Genomic DNA, 24,856 nt, shown 5'->3' on the forward strand with positions numbered 1-24,856 from the left:
CCAATACCCTTGAGTGGCTTTCGTGGTTGACCTAACTTCCCCCCCAACCGAGCACTCACTCCTGTGCTGTACATACATGCTTGGCCATCACTAATCCGCCTCATTCCCAATTCCCAGCTGCTCTATCTGCCTCATGACTGCCAGAAACGCCGCACGCTGAAACTTCTCACGCAATAGCGATGTTTACGACATGAGGTGAGCTGCTTTTTCTTTGTTTAATAACGTTAAACATTTAGGGAGCCCCCACAGTGGAGCCAGGAGCGGTCCCTGTAGCTAGCTACCGGGCATGTGGAGCCGGTGTGGAGAGTTCACTGACAGCTGTTAGAAGCACACAGCCAGCTACCGGCGAGGAGTCCATTATCGGACATGACTTCCCTCCAAAATATTATCGATTAAACTTTAATGTGACCGAGCAGGAAGTCAAACTGTGGTTAAAACGTCGGTAGCCGAGTCAGTTTATCACTAAAGGCGTCTAACGTTAGCGTACGTTGGTCGGGTTTAACGCTAAAGCAGCTCGTGCCGCGGACTAATTTAAGCTAACGATAACGGCTACGGTTGAAAGCACTGATGCAACATTCCGACGCTAACTTTAAGCTAACGTGGTTTTGTAAATCGGCCAACAGCGACATGACAGGCTAATATTTTAAACGGAAATGTTAATATAACGTAATATTGGTATTAGCCTGAGTTAGCTGACGCTACTGTGACACCGTGTTCTTGTCCGATAATGGGTTCACGCACACGGTTTATCATGAGGCGTGGATTTACTTCTTCACTGACGTTAGCTAATTAGCTAATTCAGCTATGACTCCGTGTGTAACGTTGCGCCGCTTCGGCAGCACCTTGAAGCAAACACCAGGACAACCTGTAACATTTGCTTTGCTTTACTGGCTGGATGGGTGTGTACCGATGCCAGTTGGATAGGTAACTTATGTTGTTGACAGTAGCTAGTTAACTCTAACCTACTTGCGGTACCATCCGTTAGCTAGCTAGGTGTGCCATATGGTCGAGCTGTAAGCATTGATTAGTGTGGTCTGTTAGCAAGTGGATTAACCGGCGTCTGTTGCCATAAGCAACTGTCAAAACATTGTAGTAGCGTCAGTTCAGTGTGATGTAAAATAGCTGGTTACTTGTATGCGTTTGTATCTAACATGGTTTGAAGTGAAGCTATAAAGAGAGGAGCACAAAGGTTAGTATCTGTGCTTTGTAATGAGTTGCAGGTCAGTCACCTTGTGTTAGTGTGACATGCAATGTGAACACACAGGCAGCATGTGGTTATACATTAGCCTGCAAGATCAGTGGTGTCAAACTCATTTTAGTCCATGGGCTACATACAGAACAATTTGATCTCAAGTGGACTGGAGCAGTGAAACCATTGCATAATGACCCTATAAATAACAGCACTTCAAATTGTTCCTTTTGTTAGTGTAAAGAAGTACATTGTGAAAACACTCATCCATTTACACAACAGATGTCTTAAGGAAAGAAAGTGTGATTTCATCAATATGTCTCAGATTTGCCACATTTAGTCAGTCTACTGCTCACTGTCATTACATGTGCATTTTCCTTCCATACATTTCCACTCTGCATCACCACATCAAATTAAAGTGAAGGCAATTGAGTTTCAACTAAGTTTTAAAGGTCAAATGTGCAAGATTTAGGGGGATTCTTTTTATAATTACCTGAAAATAAGAATTGTGTTTTTTGTTACCTTTTAATGAGACATTTATATCTACGTAGGGAGCAGATCATCATCCAGAGCAGACAAACCAAGCACTGGCTCTAGATCAGTGGTTCCCAACTGGTTGGTCGCGGTCCAAAAGACGGTCGTAGGTCCATTCTGAATGGACGTCAGTGACTTGCAAACGTGTCAAGTATGGAAAAAAACACACACACACACTTTATTTTAAAGTACTGTGATTTTTTTGACACAAAGCTTTTATTTTGAAGTCCCATTTCCTGCGGCAGAGTGAGTGCATAGGTAGTCAAGCTAGTTGTTCCTTAACAGAGACAGCAAACTAGCTCGACTACATGGCCAAATGCAGTTATGACACTGAATATCATAAATTGTGTGGACCTTGAACTAATGACGAAGGAGAAATCTGGACGCCTTAGCAGTTGGGAACCACTGCTCTAGATCATGCTCAAGATAGGGCCAGTTGCTGTTTCGCATCAGCCAGTGTAGTTAAAAGCCCCTCCGTGATAAGCAGTGTTGGACAAACACAGACCTTTTAATGAGAAAAGGCTTTATTCAGTGCTTTTACTGATTTAAATCACTGGGTCTGTTTGGTGTTTGAGAGAAAGAGACCTCTGCGGATAATTTGGTTCCCGGTAAATACCTCCCAAATGTCTGGATCCTAAGTTAGAGAGAAAAAAGATGAGCACACATTAGCAGGTGCTAAGCTAGTGGCCTGTCTCTGACAAGCCGAACAGCATATGAGAATAAATTTGTTATGTGAAACTGCTTTATTCACCGGTTTTAATACCCTGGTCTGTCTGTTTTGGAGAGGAGGAAACCTCTCTGCAGATAATTCAGCTCCTGGTAAAAAAAAAAAATCCTGAACAATGAACACTGAAGGAATCCTAACCACAAGAAATTTCAGCTGGTTGGTGTCTGGAGTTCTTACTGTTAGATGCCATTAAATCCCCCTAAATCTTACACACTTGACCTTTAAGATAGAAGTCTGATTTAGGGCCTGTGTCCACATAGATTTTTTGTGGGTTTTGTCTCCATGACAACAACATCTTGACACTAACATTAGCCAGGTAGCTAACACAACGCTAGGGTTGACACAGTCAACTTGAAGCTTACAAAACTAATGGTGATGAAGGCAAAACACACACCAGCAACATTCAGTGTCTCCTGGACAATCTGTCCCTAAAAAAAACGCTTTTCTTTCTGCGTTGTTACAGTGGACAGTAGCCTTGCTAAAGAAGTGGCAGTGCCATCACAGGCACCTTTTTGAAAAGTTCAGAGATTTTCAACTTAAAGCATTTTCAGTAGCTGCACAAAAAATGCTGAGCACTGAAAAATGACGCTGGTGTGGCCACATGCCTTCGTCCACAAGAGAAAAAACGCTAGAGGCCTTTAACATGTTTTTTTGTACTGAAGCTGCTGGTTGACAATATTTTTGCACAAACTACAATGCCTAAGTATGACCATAATAAGTATTCATTGTTTTTTCATTGAACTTGAATCCTGGTCAGCATGGAAAATCCTCTGAAGCTCTGAGGCTTCACTGTTTAACTTGGTCCTGAAACCTGGCACCTTTTCGCTTTCACAAGTGTATCAATATTAGGTGTGTAAAGTCATCTAGTGGGCCCAATTGGACCCTTTGGCTGGCTAATTCTGGCCTGCGAGCAGTACGTTTGACACCCCTGAGATCTTCATATAGACAAGAATCATGTGCCTTGAAGCCTGGTTAGTTTTCCTTCTCGCATTAACACATCTTGTCAAATGAAACAACTTTAAAACTGAGATCTTCACTGTAAAGCCTGTATGTTTGGAAAAACACGCTTGTGTGTGAGATTAATTTTATCATTTCATGCCATGCCAATTTCCACACCTGTACCAACACCACTGTTCTCCATTATTTATTAAGCAAACAATCGTTTGTTTTCTCCACTGATAAAACCCTGTTGTATGAATAGGAGTCTGCAGTCAGAGCTGGATATACAGAAGCAGAAGTGAAGGAACTGCCCATCAATGGCCAACCCCACCCCTCAGCTTGATGTACTGTGACAGAGAAGTGAGTGGACCAGAAATACTGTAGCCAGTTGCCATGGAGGACACACAGACCAAGCCTATTACGCCGGAGCCCAGTCCAGCGCCTAGTCCAGCGCCCAGCCCAGCACCCAGCCCAGCACCCAGCCCCATGCTGGACAGAATTGCTTTGCCCTCAGCAAACCATGTGGAGGTATAGTACTTTACTAATAAGAATTTACTTGTTAGTTACTTTGGTTGTTATATTCAGTATTTACTGCCTTGGTAAAACTAAAAAGTGTGTTTGTAAACTTCACTAAATAAGAATTGTTAAGCTACATATGAATGATGTGCTTGCTGTCATGCGGCTCTGCTTCTTTGCCTCACATTATGCTGTTGTGTTGTGTTAATTCCTCCATGTTTCACTGTTCTCTAACCTTGTAAAATTAATTGTTCACCTGAGATAAATTATTCGTCATTTGTTGCTGTTAGTCTAATGTGAGAATTAATTAAAAAGCAGCCAGAGGCAAGACTGAAAAATGTTGAGTCAACGTCCCCACCTGAGCAATGTGACAAAGAGGGTGTTCTGGGAGTTGCATTAATCAGGAAGTTCATATCTTCACTCTGTTGTATGCCAAGAAACAGTGGCCTGTAATCTGCTGATATGACGTACCTCTTTGTCAACAATACTGATAGAGCACGATACTTAATAAGGGTTCGACGATTAAAGAGGCTACAGGGACATTCACTCACAGTTTTATAGTCTTTACACAGGAAAGGCACTCGTATTTGTGACAGTGTGACGTCTCTGATCTGGTGCTCTAGATGCCCCACAAGGCATGAATATTAATATATACAGTGAATGCACTGCATTGAACATTGCTGTCAACAGTGATCTTTAAAAGCATCAAAAACTATTACAGCAACAATATGCTACAACATATCAATAACTGTAACAGAAAAACAGGTTGCACAGCAAAAATACTTCTTATATCATTGATTGCCGTTACAGATGTGGCGCTAAAGCATCAAGTAAAACATTATGTCCAACAGACAAATGTGATGACTGACCCTATTGTGCATATTCTGATCTTCCTTCTCCAGCACCTTAATGTGAACCAGATCCAGGTAGTCGTACGGCGCTGCTCCACTCCAAATGTCACCGAGGAGACCACCTATTTTATTCCTCGAAACCCTGTGGCGGATGCGGGCACCAACACAGACCCGCCAGTGGTCTGCTGCCCCTTGCTCCACAGGTTTTGCCCGTGTCCACCAAGAGGCCTTCTGGCTTCTCTCATTACTAAAGGTAAGGAAGGAGGGGCTCTGTAGTTGGCTTGGTGAGTTCCTACCAATGACTGACAATGCGTCTCCACTTCCGGCAAAAATATCCCAAATACCGCCACTGCCATATTGCGCAGGTGACATCATTTAGAGCCAGTCTGTGCAGCAGCGATCTCCAGTGTATTAGGTTCCCGCTGTTTGACCAGTAGCTAGCAGCGCCATTGATTGTGAGCACTTGACTGGCACACACAGCTGTCATTCATGACGGCAAACCTATTTTTATACTATCAAATAACTGCTGATAAACAAATTTACCAGTAAAACAAACACTAGAACATTTATCAGTATAATTAGAGCTACCTTAAATGACAAAAAACATCTCTGGAAAAAATTTATTTAACATGTACTTTGAGTTTTTATGTTTGCCCATGTCGCATCCACTAGCATGAAGGGTGTGGGCTTTATGACCTATACTGCAGCCAGCCACCAGGGGGAGATTGAGATGTTTTGGCATCACTTTTGGGGAGCTGTCATGTCATCCATTGACACTATACAGTCTGTTCTTCCTACACAGGAAAATGTATTGCATGTCGATTCCTTCTTTCTCACAAGATTGTGACAAACATCAGATGACATTAATGTCTTGTATGCTTTGAACTATTTAAAAATTAATCACCGAGGTAGTACATAAATAAATGCATGCATGATTACCCACACTAATCCTAACATTCATGTTCACATTACAATCAACATCCAGAGACAGGCAGCCAGTCAACAATGAGGTCATAGTAGCCCTATTTATGACATTACTCACTGCTGAAGAAGTTTGAGAGGTTGACAATTACGACACGATTAGAAAATACATGTAATAACCTCGTCATCACAAACACTATAGTGACACATGCCATTACTTTATAATCTGACGTCATCCTGCTTTCTCGTCTCCAGTCCTTTTGGCAGCAGTGCTCTTTGGAGTGGTCTGGTCTATCACAGAGGATGAGTGTCTTCCAGGAGGAAACCTGTTTGGCATCACGACCCTCTTCATCTGCGCACTCATTGGCGGCAAAGTGGTGGCACTCATCCGTCTGCCCAAACTTCCACCGTTCCCACCCCTCCTTGGTAAGGCTAAGACTTTGGTTGTTATGCTTCATGAGTTTGTGTTTTTGTACGCACATGTACAGTACAGGCCAAAAGTTTGGACACACCTTCTCATTCAATGCGTTTTCTTTATTTTCATGACTATTTACATTGTAGATTCTCACTGAAGGCATCAAAACTATGAATGAACACATGTGGAGTTATGTACTTAACAAAAAAGGTGAAATAACTGAAAACATGTTTTATATTCTAGTTTCTTCAAAATAGCCACCCTTTGCTCTGATTACTGCTTTGCACACTCTTGGCATTCTCTCCATGAGCTTCAAGAGGTAGTCACCTGAAATGGTTTTCCAACAGTCTTGAAGGAGTTCCCAGAGGTGTTTAGCACTTGTTGGCCCCTTTGCCTTCACTCTGCGGTCCAGCTCACCCCAAACCATCTGGACTGGGTTCAGGTCCGGTGACTGTGGAGGCCAGGTCATCTGCCGCAGCACTCCATCACTCTCCTTCTTGGTCAAATAGCCCTTACACAGCCTGGAGGTGTGTTTGGGGTCATTGTCCTGTTGAAAAATAAATGATCGTCCAACTAAACGCAAACCGGATGGGATGGCATGTCGCTGCAGGATGCTGTGGTAGCCATGCTGGTTCAGTGTGCCTTCAATTTTGAATAAATCCCCAACAGTGTCACCAGCAAAACACCCCCACACCATCACACCTCCTCCTCCATGCTTCACAGTGGGAACCAGGCATGTGGAATCCATCCGTTCACCTTTTCTGCGTCTCACAAAGACATGGCGGTTGGAACCAAAGATCTCAAATTTGGACTCATCAGACCAAAGCACAGATTTCCACTGGTCTAATGTCCATTCCTTGTGTTTCTTGGCCCAAACAAATCTCTTCTGCTTGTTGCCTCTCCTTAGCAGTGGTTTCCTAGCAGCTATTTGACCATGAAGGCCTGATTGGCGCAGTCTCCTCTTAACAGTTGTTCTAGAGATGGGTCTGCTGCTAGAACTCTGTGTGGCATTCATCTGGTCTCTGATCTGAGCTGCTGTTAACTTGCGATTTCTGAGGCTGGTGACTCGGATGAACTTATCCTCAGAAGCAGAGGTGACTCTTGGTCTTCCTTTCCTGGGTCGGTCCTCATGTGTGCCAGTTTCGTTGTAGCGCTTGATGGTTTTTGCGACTCCACTTGGGGACACATTTAAAGTTTTTGCAATTTTCCGGACTGACTGACCTTCATTTCTTAAAGTAATGATGGCCACTCGTTTTTCTTTAGTTAGCTGATTGGTTCTTGCCATAATATGAATTTTAACAGTTGTCCAATAGGGCTGTCGGCTGTGTATTAACCTGACTTCTGCACAACACAACTGATGGTCCCAACCCCATTGATAAAGCAAGAAATTCCACTAATTAACCCTGATAAGGCACACCTGTGAAGTGGAAACCATTTCAGGTGACTACCTCTTGAAGCTCATGGAGAGAATGCCAAGAGTGTGCAAAGCAGTAATCAGAGCAAAGGGTGGCTATTTTGAAGAAACTAGAATATAAAACATGTTTTCAGTTATTTCACCTTTTTTTGTTAAGTACATAACTCCACATGTGTTCATTCATAGTTTTGATGCCTTCAGTGAGAATCTACAATGTAAATAGTCATGAAAATAAAGAAAATGCATTGAATGAGAAGGTGTGTCCAAACTTTTGGCCTGTACTGTATATCAGATATTTAGTTACACAGATGTCTCCACCAGGGTGATATTTAGTAACACAATACATCATTTTCCAGTGTCAGTGTTAAAGAGGGGCTAGTAATTCTTGACAAAGAATTACATTTATACCAGGATTAGAGGAAGTATTTTTAATCATCGATAACTGCTTTTCAAATTAGACTCAAATCTGACTGAGTTTATTAAAAAAAAGGTTGGAAGCACTAAAAGTAGACAAGTGTCTTTGAACGCGTTTGATTCACATGAATTGACCAAGCAAATATTAATGTTGTAACAGAAATCATTTTATTAATCATCTACAGGTGATGTGCCTGTCCAGTAGTTTTAATGTGATGAGTGTTTTAGATGTATTCATGTGGTGACTTAAAACAAGTGCTGCACGATTTGATAAAAATGTTCCCCTACCATTATATTAGGGGGGCACTGGCCTGACATAGTTATTGTTATGGACAGTGTGTAAATGACCGTCAACAGACTGCTGTTACGCACAGTCAAACACGGCTCTCCCATAGCAGCGCAGCACGGCATAGTACACACAGCGGAGCAGAGCCTGTGTTGCGTTCAGGCGTTCAGACACGTAAATGACAAGCATGTGAATAGGCCATTGCACAACACTGCAGCATGTCAAGTGGGCCAAGCCCAAGCAAAATTTTGCCCAATTTTTCATTTGTTATTAGCTCAGTCCATAGGGTCTTGGGTTGGGAACCGGAGGGTCGCCTGTTCAAGTCCCCATCCGGACCAAATATGGAGCATGGACTGGTGGCTGGAGAGGTGCCAGTTCACCTCCTGGGCACTGCCGAGGTGCCCTTGAGCAAGGCACCGAACCCCCAACCGCTCGGGGCGCCTGACCAAGGCAGTCCCCTCACTCTGACATCTCTCCACTTTGGGCATGTATAGGTCCTGTTTGTGCATGTGTGTGTATTTCGGACCTGTGTGTTAATGACAAAAGAGTGAAAAAATTGAATTTCCCCTCAGGGAGATTAATAAAGTATATAAATTTAATTTAATTTAATTTAATTTAAAATGAAAATAATTAAATATAGTTTGTTATGGAGTCTGTGATTTCCCTGTGTCTCTTTGAGGTCTTGTCATATGGCGTGACACTTACAGATGTATGCGTAACTGTGCTTTGTTGTTGTTTTATGAGGCTCTGGTGGCTTTCAGTTGTCTCTCTGTCTTTAATGTCACGTGGCCCGGTTTTCTCTCGCATGCATTCTTCCTACTTTTCTCTGTGCTGTCTCAAGTGTTGATATAGATTGGGCGTGTTGCTGCGGGACGTGGCAACTTCAACTTTGCAAGTTTTACACAGCACGTCTTTCTGTTCAGTGTCACCGTACCTGAATCCAAAGTGTCGCCATATAATAGACGTTGCGTTTTTTTGCCACCAACTCAGCCTGTTCTTGGTCGTGCTCATTTTCAGCGTCTATGTTGGTCACTGCTGCACACCAGGTGGTCACCTGACCATACGTGCTGCACACACCAGGATAGCTTGTGGGCGTAATGTCAACAAACTCCATACACTACAGCAGAGGTAATCACGTTCACAGGCACACACATTAACATTTATTTCTATTATTTTCTTTTTAGCTGACTTGTTTTCTTGATCCTTCATTTTGCCTTCCTGTTGAGCATTACTACTGTTGCCGCGAGGTCCATCCCCAGTGTGTGTGTGTGTGTGTGTGTGTGGGAGGGGCGGGGGGGATTTGGGGTGGTCAGTTGGATCCTAAGTGGGTATTTCTTTTTTTTTGGGGGGGGGGGGGGTTGTGTTTTGTGTATGTGAATGTTCATATTTTTATGTATAATACTGTTTATTACTGGTTTTTATTTGCTCTATAATATGTTAGTATATATATTATATTTTAGTTGGGTTATAAAAAAGAAAAAAGATATTCGTATTGTACTCTACTACGAGCAATGCTGTACAGAACTTTTTTTTTTTGAATAAACAAATCTTAAAAAAAACCCAAAACATTTATTTCCATTAAATCGCAGCCTTTTATGCGGTTAGGTAATCGCACAGCCTGACATCGCGATTGCATTTGCGATTAGATTAATCGTGCAGCACTACTTATAACAAAGGAATCCAGTGACTGAATCATTTCACCTTTAGCACTGATAAAATGACCAAGGTCCCTGATTAACTGTAAAACCATGTTACTCACTTGTTCCATTATTAGTTAAGTCCACATTAGCTGCTGGGTTTTGTTTTGCTTCTATTTGTTGGGTTGTTAGCCTACATGATTTTGGTCCGGTTAGTTTGAAAATGCATGTCAGCGACCTTGCTATTTATGCAAAGATGTTGGAGGTAAATAACATGCGTTGTCACTTATTATGTAATATAAGAGATGTAAGTCTTAGTCAGGCTCTGGTTATGGAAGCTCTGTTTACCTGAAGTGATGGAATGCCATTTAATGTTTTATTGTATAACATTAATGCTGGCTTGGAAGAAGTCAAAGCATTGATCAGAAGCTAGTGCAAATGTCCTTTTTTTAGCAATTGGTAATGGTTTGTATGTAATATAATGTGTATTCTTGGTGTTTTGAATTTGAAATCAGAATCATAAGCCACCAGCTGCACCCCTACTGAGATAAAAATCAAGGAAGCTGGAGCCACTCCTTATTCGCAAATAGCATCAAAAGTAGATTGAAGTCCAACTTGAAACAAACTCCAAGATCTATGCCCAGTGTTTCTGATGACAGTGTTAGAAGGTCGCGATCAGTCTGAAGGGTAAAAGTGAAGTCCTCTGTCCCCACTCGTCAACAGTTTTAAATATTTGCTCTTTATGTATGTTCTTGTTGACTGTTTTTAACCATTTCAAAAACACATCTATTGCAGTTATAATAAAGTTTTAAAGTCCCCCTTCACTCAAAAATATATTTTTCTTCTGTTTACATCGCCTAAAAGGTCTGACCTTGACTATACTGACTTGTATCTGAGCGAAGTTTGTTACCAGAGAGGTGTTTTTACGTTTCTCTACTGAGGGGACAATGTCCATGTACTTCCCTGAAATCTGAGATTCAAACATATATCGAGTCAACTAGATTGAGTATGTCATAAACAAAAGCCAGTCGCTGTCTAATAAGGGGAAGAAAAAACTTTGACACAACACTGGCAAAGAAACCTGAAACGTCCAGCGTAGAGCAGACTTGTCAGAACAGAGAGCAGAGTTAGCCTCAGCATAGTAAAAGTTTTGACAGCAAGCGTGGTAGAGAGTTCAGTTTTGGATGCAAACTGGACACCTGGAGCATCTTTCCTCTATCTACGGACAACCTTGAAAAACTTGAATTATTAGTGCTAAAAGGCCCTGATCATGTAGAAAGCGTTGGAGAGCTGGAGGCGCCTTTTTGTAATTGTTATAATGAGAATGAAGCTTTTTGCTTGTGGTTTTTGTGTTGCGACATGCCTCGTGTTTCTCGCAGCTCTAGGCACCTGGCATTTTTGCTGGAGTGCTCTGACCACCTCGAGTTGAAAAAACTTCAACTCAAAGCAAAAAAGGGCCCATTGTCCAATCCGATTGTTTGAGAGACGGGCCTTCTGTCGTGGTCACAACAACACGTTTACAGTTGATAAAGGATGGAGGAGAAACTGGTGGTAGTGGTTGCTAAATACCCAGAGCTATACAGCCCAATAATAGGCAGCAGGTTGTCAAACTGCCCCGAGTCATCCTGAAATATGCCTGGAAACGGTCATCATCGACGAGAAGCTCCTGGACCAACAGGTGGTACTCCCGGTGATCCACCCTCTTTTTTAGGGTCTCATGTACCCACACAGATCTCTGTTTCCCTGTGCCCAACAAACTATTTACTGACAGCCTCTCACCCTCAACTAGAGCTACAGCAAGTACCCTCTGATGTCCATTTTAGGAGCTAGATACTAATTACTGTCAAATAAATAGAATAAGATAAAATAAATAAACGGTAGATTGCAGTGCGGCACGCCTCGCAGTTTGCAACCTGTGATCGGGGCCTGAGACAGTGATCCCAGTCCCACAGTGATTCTTAGCGTCTCAGGTGTCCAACATGAGCACTGTAAGTTCAAAAAGTAACAGGTGGTCTTTATTCCTTGTTCTCTATCTGTGCGACGGACAGTTCTGAAGGATCGTCTTTCCTCTCTCACACTCTCTGCTGTGTTGCAGGTATGCTGCTGATGGGTTTCCTGCTGAGAAACATCCCAGTTATAACAAAATGGGTGTACATTGACTACAGGTGGTCTGCGTCGCTGAGGAACATCGCTTTGGCTGTCATTCTGGCCAGAGCTGGTCTGGGGTTGGATCCCACGGTATGCCTCACTATTGAAGCTTGATATCTGCACTCATAAAATGATGATGTACTTATCCCATCTCTGTGTGTAATCCAGAATTTCAAGTGATATGACATTGGGACAAGCAAGCGAGTCTGAGTGTAACCAGCAGAGTCATTTTCTCTGTCAATTTTCAGACGTTTCAGTCAGTTAATCAACAAATCATTCAGTGCCACCACGCATCACTGCATTTGTTAATCCTCTCTTTATGTCTGTTTAGAAGTTAATTAATTGCTGTAACAAACTCTTGGATGATGTATGTGTCTGTGTTGTCAGGCTCTGAAGAAACTGAAAGGCGTGTGTATACGCGTGGCATGTGGGCCCTGCATCATAGAGGCCTGCACCGTAGCTCTGGTGTCTCACTTCCTCATGGGCTTGCCCTGGGTGTGGGGCTTCATCCTTGGGTAAATACAACACTACACTCCCTCCCACTCTATCCTCACCTTCATTTTCTAATTGATATCAAGCTGTGTCTTCCTATTATGCCTCGGACAGACAGACACAGTGTTTGGATGAATCAAAAAGTTCATGAACCAGTTGTTTATTAAATATATTTACCACGTCACTTTTAACATTATGTTTTGCTCCTTCTTTTTAATTATTATTAAATAGCTTGACAGTGAGGACACAGACAGGGAATGTAGGGAGAAAGTGTGCTTTTTAAGATTATAAAACTAATCAAAGAAAAACAGACAGTCTTCAGGCACTCTTTTGCAGTGCGAAGGGACAAGTTATATTAAAAGCCTTAATCTGCATAGTTAAGACCAGGAGCCCTAAACGTTCTTCAGGCCAAGGACCCCTTAGCTAAAAGAGAGATGGAGCATGGACCCTACAAATATTATGTAAAATTGTGTTACATCTTGAGCAGATGGAGGTTGTCAGGCAGAGGGCCATGTCCACCTCAAGCTGCAGTCTTGAGCTGTATTTGCTTGTCAGGTAGGTGAGGGAGGAAACTCCACTTTCACAAGGATAAGTTGTTTCAAAAGGCAAAATATATTTGATTCATGTTAATGTGTATTTTCAGTCATGTAAATGGTCAAACAATAAATTTACAGCCCTCTTGCAGTAACTCTGAGGACCTCCCGGGGGTCCTGAACCCACTGTTGAAGATCCAGGGTTTAGACGCAGACTGATTTCAACTTCACAGGGTCTTGTTTTTTAAAAGTTCCTAACAGAAATAAAATAAATATCTTTTAAATGTACAACATGCTTCTATATCTGCTGTGTGAGCAGTTCAGTTTACTCCTCTGAGGCAGGAACCAGCAGAGAGAGAATGTCAAGACATGGAAGGCTGAATTCTGATGACAAAGTTAGACTAATGCTGTGCAACACACTACATACCAGGGCTGGGAGATATGGTATTCACAGGCTGACTGGCGATACACAATATATATCTCAGTATTTTCTACAAAATGGGCGACAGGTTTTCAGTTGCAAGTCAAAGCCACATTTGAGATGTCACAAGCAGTTTTATAAAAACAGACCATGATCAAAATAAGATGCAAAGACAGGTTTTTCCCCCCTATTTATAAATATGCAGCTGCACAACAGTTACAGCTCCAAAGCACTAGTCGGCAGCGGGAGTGCTGTAAAGTTTAGTTGATTCGAAACACACATTAAACATGGCTTAATAGCAGCAATTTTAAACACACAAAACGGCTTCACTATAACTCGCGGCATTCACAGACAAAGCATTTGTCTTTTGCTGGACACATTTTCCCCAAAAATACAACACGCTAATGTTTTTAGCACAAGCCTATGGCATTTTACATTGTATAAATTAGCCTAGCAGCTATCAAACTTTTCCTTTACTCATATAAACAGCAAGATTTAACAAAGGTAATGTTCCAAATTTGGCTCCATCACAACTCGCAAGGTTCACCGACAAAACAGCTGTCTTATACTTAACACGTTTTCCAAACAAATATATCAATCTAATGTTATTAGCACAAGCCCATGGCATTTTACATTGTATAAATTAGCCTAGCGAATAGTGGCGATTTCCTCTGCTCATATGAAGCCAGGATAAATCACAAGACTTAAAATGCTATTTTGTGGAGGCTTTATCATCCTCACAATTTATTGTTTCTTATCTGTGAAATTAAAGTAAATAAAAGCTTTGTTTCCACTGAGGGCAATGGTTTCAGTTTACAAAAATAGACAGGAGGTCTGCATTTCTGGGGAGGTGCACGTCAGGCTACGGCTCTACAAAGTGTTGCTTAGGAGCTTGTGAGTTAGTGAGTGGGGCGAAGCTGTGCAGTAAAATGATAATCATTAGAGAATCCAGATTGTTGTGTCAAATCAGGCCTGGTACCACATCTCAGCTACAATACAGTACAAACTACATATCGTGCTTCGGGAATGCCTCCCTGTCACACATCTCCATGTGTATTGAAAGGCTGATGATGCTTTCCAAAGTTTTCTAACAACTTTTCTCTTGTTTGCTTTAATGATCCATTTCCTCCATGTTGCAGCTTCGTGCTGGGAGCTGTGTCTCCAGCAGTGGTGGTTCCCTCCATGCTGCTGCTGCAGAAGGACGGTTACGGCCTGGAACAAGGCATTCCCACCCTGCTGATGGCTGCAGGCAGCTTTGACGACATCCTTGCCATCACAGGGTTCACCACATGCTTGGGCATGGCCTTCGCCACAGGTAACCTCTGGATGTATGTGTTTGCGTGTGTGGAGAAGGGTGAAGGAAAATACAGAAGTGCTGACTTCCATGTTCTTTTTCTTGAAATGCAACACCACCTTATCTCCAGGGGAGTGGCAGCAGGTTCAGTGTACTGAAGAGTAGGTCAACACAGAGAGGCATGTGAAATAAGTAACTCCTGAATGTAGTTTGTCAGGAGCTCAGCAGAGGGTGTGAGTGTGCTATTTAAGCTTGTTAAAAACACAGAAGGGTTTTTTGTGCCAATTCACCGTGCATGTTGTGCTTCATGACTCCAGTTTACCACAATGCAGAGTCTCTGTAGGGCCATTAACTGTGTTTAAAACACATTTAGGACTGCTTTCTATGACAGTTGGTTCAGTTTACGCACTTACTTACTAATGATTGTGTATCTTCTCTGCTGATCTCTCCAGGCTCCACTTGGTACAACCTTCTGAGAGGCGTACTGGAGGTTGCTGGTGGGATGGTTGCTGGGCTTCTTCTTGGCTTCCTCATCCAGTACTTTCCTAGTGTTGACCAAGTAAGCATGTCCTTGCAATGTTACCATGATATCAGCAAGTTTCACTATTGCATAGTCGTGCTCACACCTCTTGAAACCACAGCCTGTGTGTGAGAACAACTCAAGAAGAGCCAACAAAGGCTTCTGTAAAAAGTCAGTGAAGTGTACTTGATATGTTAAACTCTGAGGACTTTTGATGAGAGCACTTTGGATTCATCTAAGTGGGGAAGTTTACAGGGATATAATGGGAGAGATGTTTCTGTGGGTCATGACATTTCTTGCGTAACAGATATAACTGAGCGATCTCAACTCCATCCATGTTTTCAGTGGCCTGTCAGACTCGTTGTGAATCAGTCTAGTTTAAACAAAAGTAAACTAAAAGTAAAATGTCATGACCTGCCAAGAAGTGTGCAAGTTTCATAATATTAAAATATTCTATATTGAAATCATTGACTGTCTTTTCACCTAGAAACACATAGTAATGAAGCGATCCTTTCTGGTGCTGGGTCTGTCCGTGTTTGCCGTGTTCGGCAGTGGTGTGGCAGGGTTTCCCGGCTCTGGAGGCCTCTGCACCCTGGTCTTGGCATTCCTGGCCGGCCTCGGCTGGGGGTCAGAAAAGGTAACAACATATGCCTGCTATGTCGCACATACAGATGTTTTTCACTTCTCTATTTGCAGTTCTCTATCTTCAGAGCTGAATATTGATGAGATACACTCAGGAGAGAGAGAAATATTTTCCCACAGTACATTTTTTAAGCATACTATTTAGTAACACAGCAGTTTGTACAGCAAGTTATTCATCATCTACGCTGCTGCATGTCAAAGATAACCTTCCTAAACCTTTTTGTGTGTTCTGTTTGTCTTAAGGCCCGTGTGGAGGAAGTGGTGGGGTGGGCATGGGACGTGTTTCAGCCTCTCCTCTTCGGACTGATAGGAGCAGAAATTCGAATCTCTGAGTTGGAGGGATACACAGTTGGTGAGAAGATCACACACATACACACACGTAATACCACAATGAGGTAGCTGTTATCACTGTGAGACATTCAAATGTAGCTTTGTGGATTTAAATATATTTCCATAGCCAAAAAAAGCCCCAGGAGATTTTTATCTCTCTGTATGTGTACAGTAAACACAAAAAAACCCTGAGTACTCCATTATACTGCATTTCAACAGGGTGTCTGCTGGTCCTTAAAAAGCCTTTAAAAAGCCTTATTCAATTAAAAAAGGGCATTAAAACTCACAAAAAGTCTTAAATTTGAATTTTAGAATTCTTTAATTGACACACACATTTTATCTAATTTTATGTATCCATATTTTAATTTCTTTTTGTCAAAATAAGTCGAGCTGTTCTGCATCAACGTCCACATTTCTGATGTACAAATCACTGAACCTAATACTGTCTTTTCACTTGACACTTGCACTCACCTGGCAAAACTTAGATTACTGAACTCACTCTAATAACCATATTCCTATGTAAAACCAACCTCTGTGCAGGCCCACATATATCTACTTGTTTTTACACTTACACACAGTCTTAAATTTGGTTAAAATTATCCTAAAAGGTCTTCAAAGTCATTCAATTTAAGTGTCTGATAGCTGTAGGGACGCTGCCTCCATAGAAGTTCCCATATGGGATTTCAATTTTAATTCGATCAAAATGAGCTTTTAATTGCCATTAGGGCTGGGTGATATATCGATATAGGGTCAAGTTGCGTTATATATCGCATACCAGTGTTTATCTCTCCTCTCTCACACACTCCGCACAGCTCCGCCCCACTCACTCACTCACAAGTTTTCCAGCAACACTAACAGAGACACAGCGCGACTCCTCTGTTTAATCTGTCTGTTCATTAGGCTACAGTGTGACATCCGTCTGTATGTTGCACATGCTTCACTAATCAGTCTGTGAGATGAATGAAATGACCGCAGCACATGTGCAGTCCAGCGCTGCTAGTTCGTGTGTGAGGTGGGTCATAGCGTGTCGCTGTTGTTCTTGGTAGTTGTAGTCTGTTGTGTGACATGGTGACAGCGCCTGGATGCAGGTGACATCTGTTAAAAAAATGCAGCGACAACACAGACATTTCATGTACAAGACGTATATAACCTCGGCCTCTCTGGTGAAGCTTTGTGTGCATAAGTAAGATTAAGCCTAAATAAATAAAAACGTTTATATAATTTTCCAGCACTTGATTCATTTGAAAGGCCAACAGATGGAAAACGACTTTATAACTCCCCCACAAAGATCTTTAATTGTGTCAAACTACTTCTTGATACTTTTATACTCATGTTATAGTTTTGTGTCCTGTGCTGCAAACCTCTGTAGCTCCAGTGCTTTGTGCAAAACGCTAATGTACAGCTCTGCTGTTTATTTTATATAGTTTTTCATTTACATGTTGTGCAGCTACATATTTTACAGGGTAAAAAAAAAATCCCTGTCTTTGCATTTTATTTTGATCACAGTCTGTTTTTATAAAAGTGCTTGTGACATCTCAAATGTGGCTTTGACTCGCAACTGAAAACATGTCGCCCATTTCGTAGAAGATACAGAGATATACAGTACAGGCCAAAAGTTTGGACACACCTTCTCATTCAATGCGTTTTCTTTATTTTCATAACTATTTACATTGTAGATTCTCACTGAAGGTATCAAAACTATGAATGAACACATGTGGAGTTATGTACTTAACAAAAAAAGGTGAAATAACTGAAAACATGTTTTATATTCTAGTTTCTTCAAAATAGCCACCCTTTGCTCTGATTACTGCTTTGCACACTCTTGGCATTCTCTCCATGAGCTTCAAGAGGTAGTCACCTGAAATGGTTTCCACTTCACAGGTGTGCCTTATCAGGGTTAATTAGTGGAATTTCTTGCTTTATCAATGGGGTTGGGACCATCAGTTGTGTTGTGCAGAAGTCAGGTTAATACACAGCCGACAGCCCTATTGGACAACTGTTAAAATTCATATTATGGCAAGAACCAATCAGCTAACTAAAGAAAAACGAGTGGCCATCATTACTTTAAGAAATGAAGGTCAGTCAGTCCGGAAAATTGCAAAAACTTTAAATGTGTCCCCAAGTGGAGTCGCAAAAACCATCAAGCGCTACAATGAAACTGGCACACATGAGGACCGACCCAGGAAAGGAAGACCAAGAGTCACCTCTGCTTCTGAGGATAAGTTCATCCAAGTCACCAGCCTCAGAAATCGCAAGTTAACAGCAGCTCAGATCAGAGACCAGATGAATGCCACACAGAGTTCTAGCAGCAGACCCATCTCTAGAACAACTGTTAAGAGGAGACTGCGCGAATCAGGCCTTCATGGTCAAATAGCTGCTAGGAAACCACTGCTAAGGAGAGGCAACAAGCAGAAGAGATTTGTTTGGGCCAAGAAACACAAGGAATGGACATTAGACCAGTGGAAATCTGTGCTTTGGTCTGATGAGTCCAAATTTGAGATCTTTGGTTCCAACCGCCGTGTCTTTGTGAGAGGCAGAAAAGGTGAACGGATGGATTCCACATGCCTGGTTCCCACTGTGAAGCATGGAGGAGGAGGTGTGATGGTGTGGGGGTGTTTTGCTGGTGACACTGTTGGGGATTTATTCAAAATTGAAGGCACACTGAACCAGCATGGCTACCACAGCATCCTGCAGCGACATGCCATCCCATCCGGTTTGCGTTTAGTTGGACGATCATTTATTTTTCAACAGGACAATGACCCCAAACACACCTCCAGGCTGTGTAAGGGCTATTTGACCAAGAAGGAGAGTGATGGAGTGCTGCGGCAGATGACCTGGCCTCCACAGTCACTGGACCTGAACCCAATCGAGATGGTTTGGGGTGAGCTGGACCGCAGAGTGAAGGCAAAGGGGCCAACAAGTGCTAAACACCTCTGGGAACTCCTTCAAGACTGTTGGAAAACCATTTCAGGTGACTACCTCTTGAAGCTCATGGAGAGAATGCCAAGAGTGTGCAAAGCAGTAATCAGAGCAAAGGGTGGCTATTTTGAAGAAACTAGAATATAAAACATGTTTTCAGTTATTTCACCTTTTTTTGTTAAGTACATAACTCCACATGTGTTCATTCATAGTTTTGATGCCTTCAGTGAGAATCTACAATGTAAATAGTCATGAAAATAAAGAAAACGCATTGAATGAGAAGGTGTGTCCAAACTTTTGGCCTGTACTGTATATCATGGATCATCAGTCAGCCTGTAAATACCGAGATATGAATCTTTGTCCATATCAACCAGCTCTAACTGCAGTCACCAAAAGCAAAAGTTATACTGACTCTTCTTTGTGTTCCCAGTTGACACAAAAACAAGTTGAAACAAGTTATTGTTGTTAAATATAATAAATAGATTATTTAAATTTGACCATATGATCTTAATGTGTTAGTTTCCAAAAAATATGGCAGTTACATAACACTGGAGACTGTGTAGCTGTGCCATGTCTTTTTTAAGAAGGTTTTGGTAAGATTCAATAGTCTACAAATTGGCATAGCTTTCAGTGCTGGAAAAAAAATCATGACCATAAAATCTACAACTGTGGCTCTGGAGAATCGTGACACCCATACTGTACAGTATATTCATGGTTTAAGACTGTGAAAACTCTACCTGACCTTGGCCCATTAAAAACTGTGTGGCACTTTTAAAGAGATGAGCAGATGTGGAGAGCATTATTAAAACCTCAGCTTCACCTGCTCAGACTGCAGGCCGCTTTTACTTTTAAAAATGTGTTCATAGGGATAACTACGGCTCTAGTGTCTGTTCCAGATGGCAAGCGTTCGCTTCTGGTTTAAAATGTAGCAGGAAATACATCCTCACTGACCCTGTACTTCCTGCTATACTGTCCAGTTTGTGACAGTAAAGTTTTTAGTGTTCTGACATTTGGAATATATTAAATATCTTTCCTGATAAAGTGTGTTTTATTACTGTTAATGTACTGCTTCATGAAATATATTGCTTTAACATCCCTTTTTTATCTTTTTTTACAAAAACTATATAAATCTCTTCTTATTTTCTTGTGTTTTATACAATAAAATTACTCCAACGTGTAAGAGGAAATATGATACAGGTGTACATGCACCCAACATAACCCAGTTACAGTAAGTAGGGCATTATATAAACACCACTCAGACAGCCAGTGTGTTATTTTTTGTATTTTTTTCACCATGACTGTGCCCCTGCTTTCCCACAGCTGTGAAGAGGAAGTACTGCTGATATAATAACTGTCCTTTTAACAGCAGTAAAACAGATATAGTGTAACTCCCTGGGTGCTGATTGCCGGGGAGGATTTCCCCCTCTCTGCTTCTGAGACCCCCTTCTGTGGTCATTCATTTTTTTCTCCAGTGGGGATACATGTTATCTCTGCTTCTGGTGAGACTGAATAAATTAAATGCATCTCATATTTCCACCGGTGGATTGTGCAAGTTGCGAAGCATTACCAGCTATTTTAAAAACACATGGATCAGAGTTGCAAGTGGATTGAACTCTCATATGTTCATATGGTGCTGCTGTTTTTCGCAGTTTTTGCTATCATCATTTGCAGGCACTGGGAGGTGTTCTTTTCAACATGTACATATCAACACTCATGTTCTCTGAGGCAGCTTTGTACGCCTACTTTACACTGGAAACTGTCTTTACAGCCATCTGAACGCAGCAGGCATCTGTTTGCTTCTGCACTCTCTCTCTCTGATTAATTATTCTACACATAAACAGGCGTGTTGGAAACTGATGCATTGAAACAGTTCATAGAGCTCCACGTAAAATTGTGAAACACCTAAAATGTCTCACTCCACTTATAATTCCCTCTGGACTGTTCGTTTCTCCCAGTCTTTCTGCCCAGTTTCTTCATCGGGGTAATGGCTGAGTGTGCATGTCATCTTTTACAAAACGGCACTGGTCAATATGTTGCCTGGAGCTTCACATTGTTAACTCTACTACAGGTAGATGTGTGGCCGTGATGAGCATTTTTAAGTTTCGCCTGACTAAAACTTTCTGCAGAAACTGTCATACCCCTTTTCGACAGTCATGGGCTGGCCTAGCTTGGCTTGGCTTGGTTCAGGCCGTCAACCCAGCACAGCAGGGATTTGCATTTCCATTACAGCAGTGCTACCCTCTTGAAGGTGTGTCTGATGAAACTGATGATGGCTCGTCTTGAGTGATGACGTTTGAAAGCAGAAGGTTGATCCATGGTTTAAGTCCCCGGTTGTTTTTGCTGCATGTGTTTTTCCATCACACAGCAGGGCAGGTAAAAGAAGTTTACCTGTTGGAGGTGAGCTGTTTGCAGAGGTGCATTAAGAGCCTGTTGTCTGCAGCCCTTCATCAGCCTCTCACTGTGGCTGTTTCTGATTTCACTTTCCTCCGTCATATTATTAGACTTGCCTTTACTGAAGAGAAACTGCTCGCAAAGTTTCGCCAGTTCAGTAATAACACACTTCATTTCCTATCAGTTCTTCACAATAAAAGTCCCCTGTTATTTTGTTATGTGTAAACTTTAGAGCAGCAACTTAACACAACCTCTAATACAGCTGATAGCGAACATGAAACAGTAAAATAAATCAGAAATGTAAAGTAAAAACAGGACGCAGGAGAGAAACTAAACTCAAAACCACAGATTCAGTTAGAAGCTACAAAAGTACTGAGAGCTGAACACACAAACTTTTAAAAACGCCTTTCTCTCTGGACTGCAGACAGCGGTCTCGCAACACACGCTTGTTCGGGGGGGAGAAGGGGGTCAGCTGCAGTGGGCGAGACACCTTTTGGACCTACTGCTGAGAAGGTCCATCCACGGTGCGTCTAAACTGACAATGGAAACAAAGATCTGCGCAGCATGACTTTACTCGGCGCGGCCAAGAGTGACACTCCTGACTCACTGGGCAGGGTGCATCTGACTGTGATCTGGCTGCGACGCTGGGTTTACGATAGAGTGCGCGGTCTCCTTTTGTACGCACAGAGCAGCAACTAACCATTGACTTATGTCAGTAAAGAGATTTAAAACGCTCAGGAAGGGAAAGTACTGTCAGCTGCACATGATGACTCATTAATAACATGTATGTTTTTCTGTTTAGGTCTGGGTATAGCGTCGCTTCTCATTGCCCTGCTGGTCCGAGTCCTGTTCACCTTCGCCTGTGTGTTGTGTGCGGGCTTTAACTTGAGGGAAAAAATCTTCATAGCCCTGGCGTGGATGCCCAAAGCCACAGTGCAGGTATGTAAGCGCTGAAATATTAGTCAGCTGCACACTCATCTTTCTGAGAGTCTTTCCAGTACATCATTTTTGTGGTGCATGCCTGCGAATGTTTTTCTTTTGGAAAATAGACACTCAACATGTTTTTTCTAACTTCAAGCATCCTCTCATTGTGATGGTTAATTTGTTGTTGAGTAAAGATGAAAAACTCATGTTGTTTTTTCCCATCAGGCAGCTATAGGTTCCACGGCTTTAGACATGGCCAGGACAAAAGAGGACACGCAGCTACAGAAGTACGGCATGGATGTGCTCACTGTGGCCGTGCTGTCCATACTGTTCACAGCTCCTGTAGGAGCTCTTGTCATAGGACTCAGTGGACCTCACCTGCTACAAAAACCAAAGAACTCTGCCTGTGGTGAGCGAGTCAAACCCAATTTATCAGCCTTCTTCTTAGGTGGGTAAAGGTCTACATTCAACACTTCAGCCCAGCTCAGCAGCCCTGTGGACCCTGGCTTCATAGTTGTGCTCGAGTAGTGAATATAGTCTTCCCTTCTTCACCTTTGTGATAGATGCATCCACTCAGATAAGGATTTGCATAGTTGTAGGTTGCCTTTGTTTACCCTGTCATTCAAGCCCTCATGTCTTTTACATCCACACAACACTGGCATTGTTTAAGTACACTGAACTAACCACACAGCAGAATTACAACTCATGCTTGTTGTACTCTTTCATTTGTTTACTAAAGAATCCGACTAGCATGCGATCAGTCTTTCACTGAGGCTTTTCCATCTGTCTCCTCTCCGTCTTCCCCAGGCACTGCAGCAGGAGGCGAAGATGACACTGAAACTCCTGTCACCTACGAGAGCACCCTCTGACATCACCCGTCTCCACCCAGTAAGCAAGGACATTTAAAGAGACTTGCCTGGTGCTTTCACACCTCGAACATTTGAGCTTTCCTTTAGCCACCGAGTGGCTCTCTTTGTCTCCTTCTATCTGCTGGTCAGCTCCTGATGTTTGCCATGCTGCGGGAACACATGAATCACTCTTTATTTATAGCTTCTGGTGGTTTCCAGACCTCAGGCTCTAAACAAATGACCCACATCCCAGCGTCTTCACCATCATGCTGTGTGACAGCGTACAAGAGGTTGTCTTGTTTCTGGTACCAAATTAACTTTTCAACAGCTTTATTAGCGTTAAGCATACGTTTGGTTTACGGTTTTGTAAAGGTGGATATTTTCCTTTCTATCATAATCACTGAATCCAATATTCGCCCATTTGTGCGACGACACATCAGGTAACTATTTACTGTATTTGGACCTCAACAGATGGTGATGTTGTACTTTACTAGAAGCTTTATTTGGGAGGCTGCGTTATTGAATGCACTGAGAGTAGCAATATTTTATTGTTTTAAATTAGACCACACAGTTTGTAGGTGTTGTGCACTCAGTACGATATTTATGCAGCTATGTGTTTGTGTATTTTTACGTACGTGTGAATAAAATGTGTACTAGCTGTGACTTGGTGACGAGAACGGTTTGTGTAGTTATGAAAAACTTCTAAATAATCCACAACACTTTCCTCTGGTTTGTAAAGATGCTGCTGAAACTCATTTGTCTGCTTTCAGTGTCAGGAATGCTCATCATGTCCATATTCAATTCATTCATGTAAACCCAACCTCTGATTGATTGTAAGGGAAAGTCGATTTTTCACATTTGTTACGTTTGTTTTTTATTACAGAAGTATGCAGTGTAACTTAATATAAGCTTAATTTGAATTTATTTACATTTCCTCATTGTGTATTTTTAGCAACTATTTATGATAAAGTGACAGATTTAAGCATTAGTTTTTTACCAAATATTCTTTATACAATAAATGATAAAAATACACCATGAATTGTTCTTCTCTTGCATTTTGAATGTATTTTAAAGTTCATGTTTTGGTGTAGTGGTAGACGAAAAACTTAAATTATTTGCCTGGGTCCAGACCTTTGTCCGCTCGCTGACGATTCTGTCTGATATCAGGCAATAAAGTTATTACTATGCAAGAACATTTGTACGATTTGATTAACTGTGTGTCTTATTATGTCTTTAATTAAAGTCCCTGTCCTTTTTAAGTGTCTGCTTCTAATGTGTTTGCTTTTCATCCGCACTAGCAGCGTGGCTCTGGGGATGGCAGCTTTGGTCTCTCAGTTGGTCGATCACTTTGACTGAAATGTCTAAACAACTGTGAGTTGGACTGTCACTAAATTTGTTAGATACCCACAGTGCCAAGAGGATGAGTCCTGCTGACTTTGGTTAAAGTTGACATTTGTGATTAAGGTTAAAATGTCTCAACAACAGCTGAATGGATTGTCATGAAATTTGGTGCAGACATTCCTGTTTCCCACAGGACAAATTGTAATAACC

The 24,856-nt window shown here is 41.9% G+C and overlaps 1 protein-coding gene across 5 annotated transcripts; it reads left to right on the forward strand.

Moving 5' to 3' along the window:
- Positions 1-39: 39 nt before the first annotated feature.
- LOC117255324 (sodium/hydrogen exchanger 9B2) lies at positions 40-24,564 on the forward strand. 5 transcript variants are annotated; one of them, XM_078166268.1, is made up of 14 exons: positions 50-195; positions 1,741-1,874; positions 3,652-3,917; positions 4,808-5,009; positions 5,933-6,103; positions 11,939-12,081; positions 12,379-12,506; positions 14,577-14,752; positions 15,184-15,290; positions 15,739-15,888; positions 16,137-16,245; positions 22,336-22,472; positions 22,683-22,905; positions 23,265-24,564. In XM_078166268.1, the coding sequence occupies exons 3-14, from the start codon at positions 3,783-3,785 to the stop codon at positions 23,324-23,326; spliced, it is 1,743 nt and encodes a 580-aa protein (XP_078022394.1). In that variant the 5' UTR covers positions 50-195; positions 1,741-1,874; positions 3,652-3,782; the 3' UTR covers positions 23,327-24,564. The 5 variants fall into 5 exon arrangements, with proteins under 5 accessions (XP_033479985.1, XP_033479989.1, XP_078022394.1 ...); XM_078166270.1 differs by lacking the exon at positions 50-195 and adding an exon at positions 437-924; XM_033624094.2 differs by lacking the exon at positions 1,741-1,874 and having other exon boundaries at positions 40-195.
- Positions 24,565-24,856: the final 292 nt, after the last annotated feature.

The sequence above is a fragment of the Epinephelus lanceolatus genome, chromosome 3 (assembly GCF_041903045.1).
Source record: "Epinephelus lanceolatus isolate andai-2023 chromosome 3, ASM4190304v1, whole genome shotgun sequence".
Lineage (NCBI taxonomy): Eukaryota > Metazoa > Chordata > Actinopteri > Perciformes > Serranidae > Epinephelus > Epinephelus lanceolatus.

Bases quoted from the DNA above. Each gene is read 5' to 3' on its own strand.
- LOC117255324 (XM_033624094.2), top strand. From the start codon at position 3,783: ATGGAGGACACACAGACCAAGCCTATTACGCCGGAGCCCAGTCCAGCG. The intron at 14,753-15,183 runs GTAACCTCTGGA...TGATCTCTCCAG, and splicing joins GGGCATGGCCTTCGCCACAG to GCTCCACTTGGTACAACCTT. The intron at 22,906-23,264 runs GTGGGTAAAGGT...CGTCTTCCCCAG, and splicing joins TTTATCAGCCTTCTTCTTAG to GCACTGCAGCAGGAGGCGAA.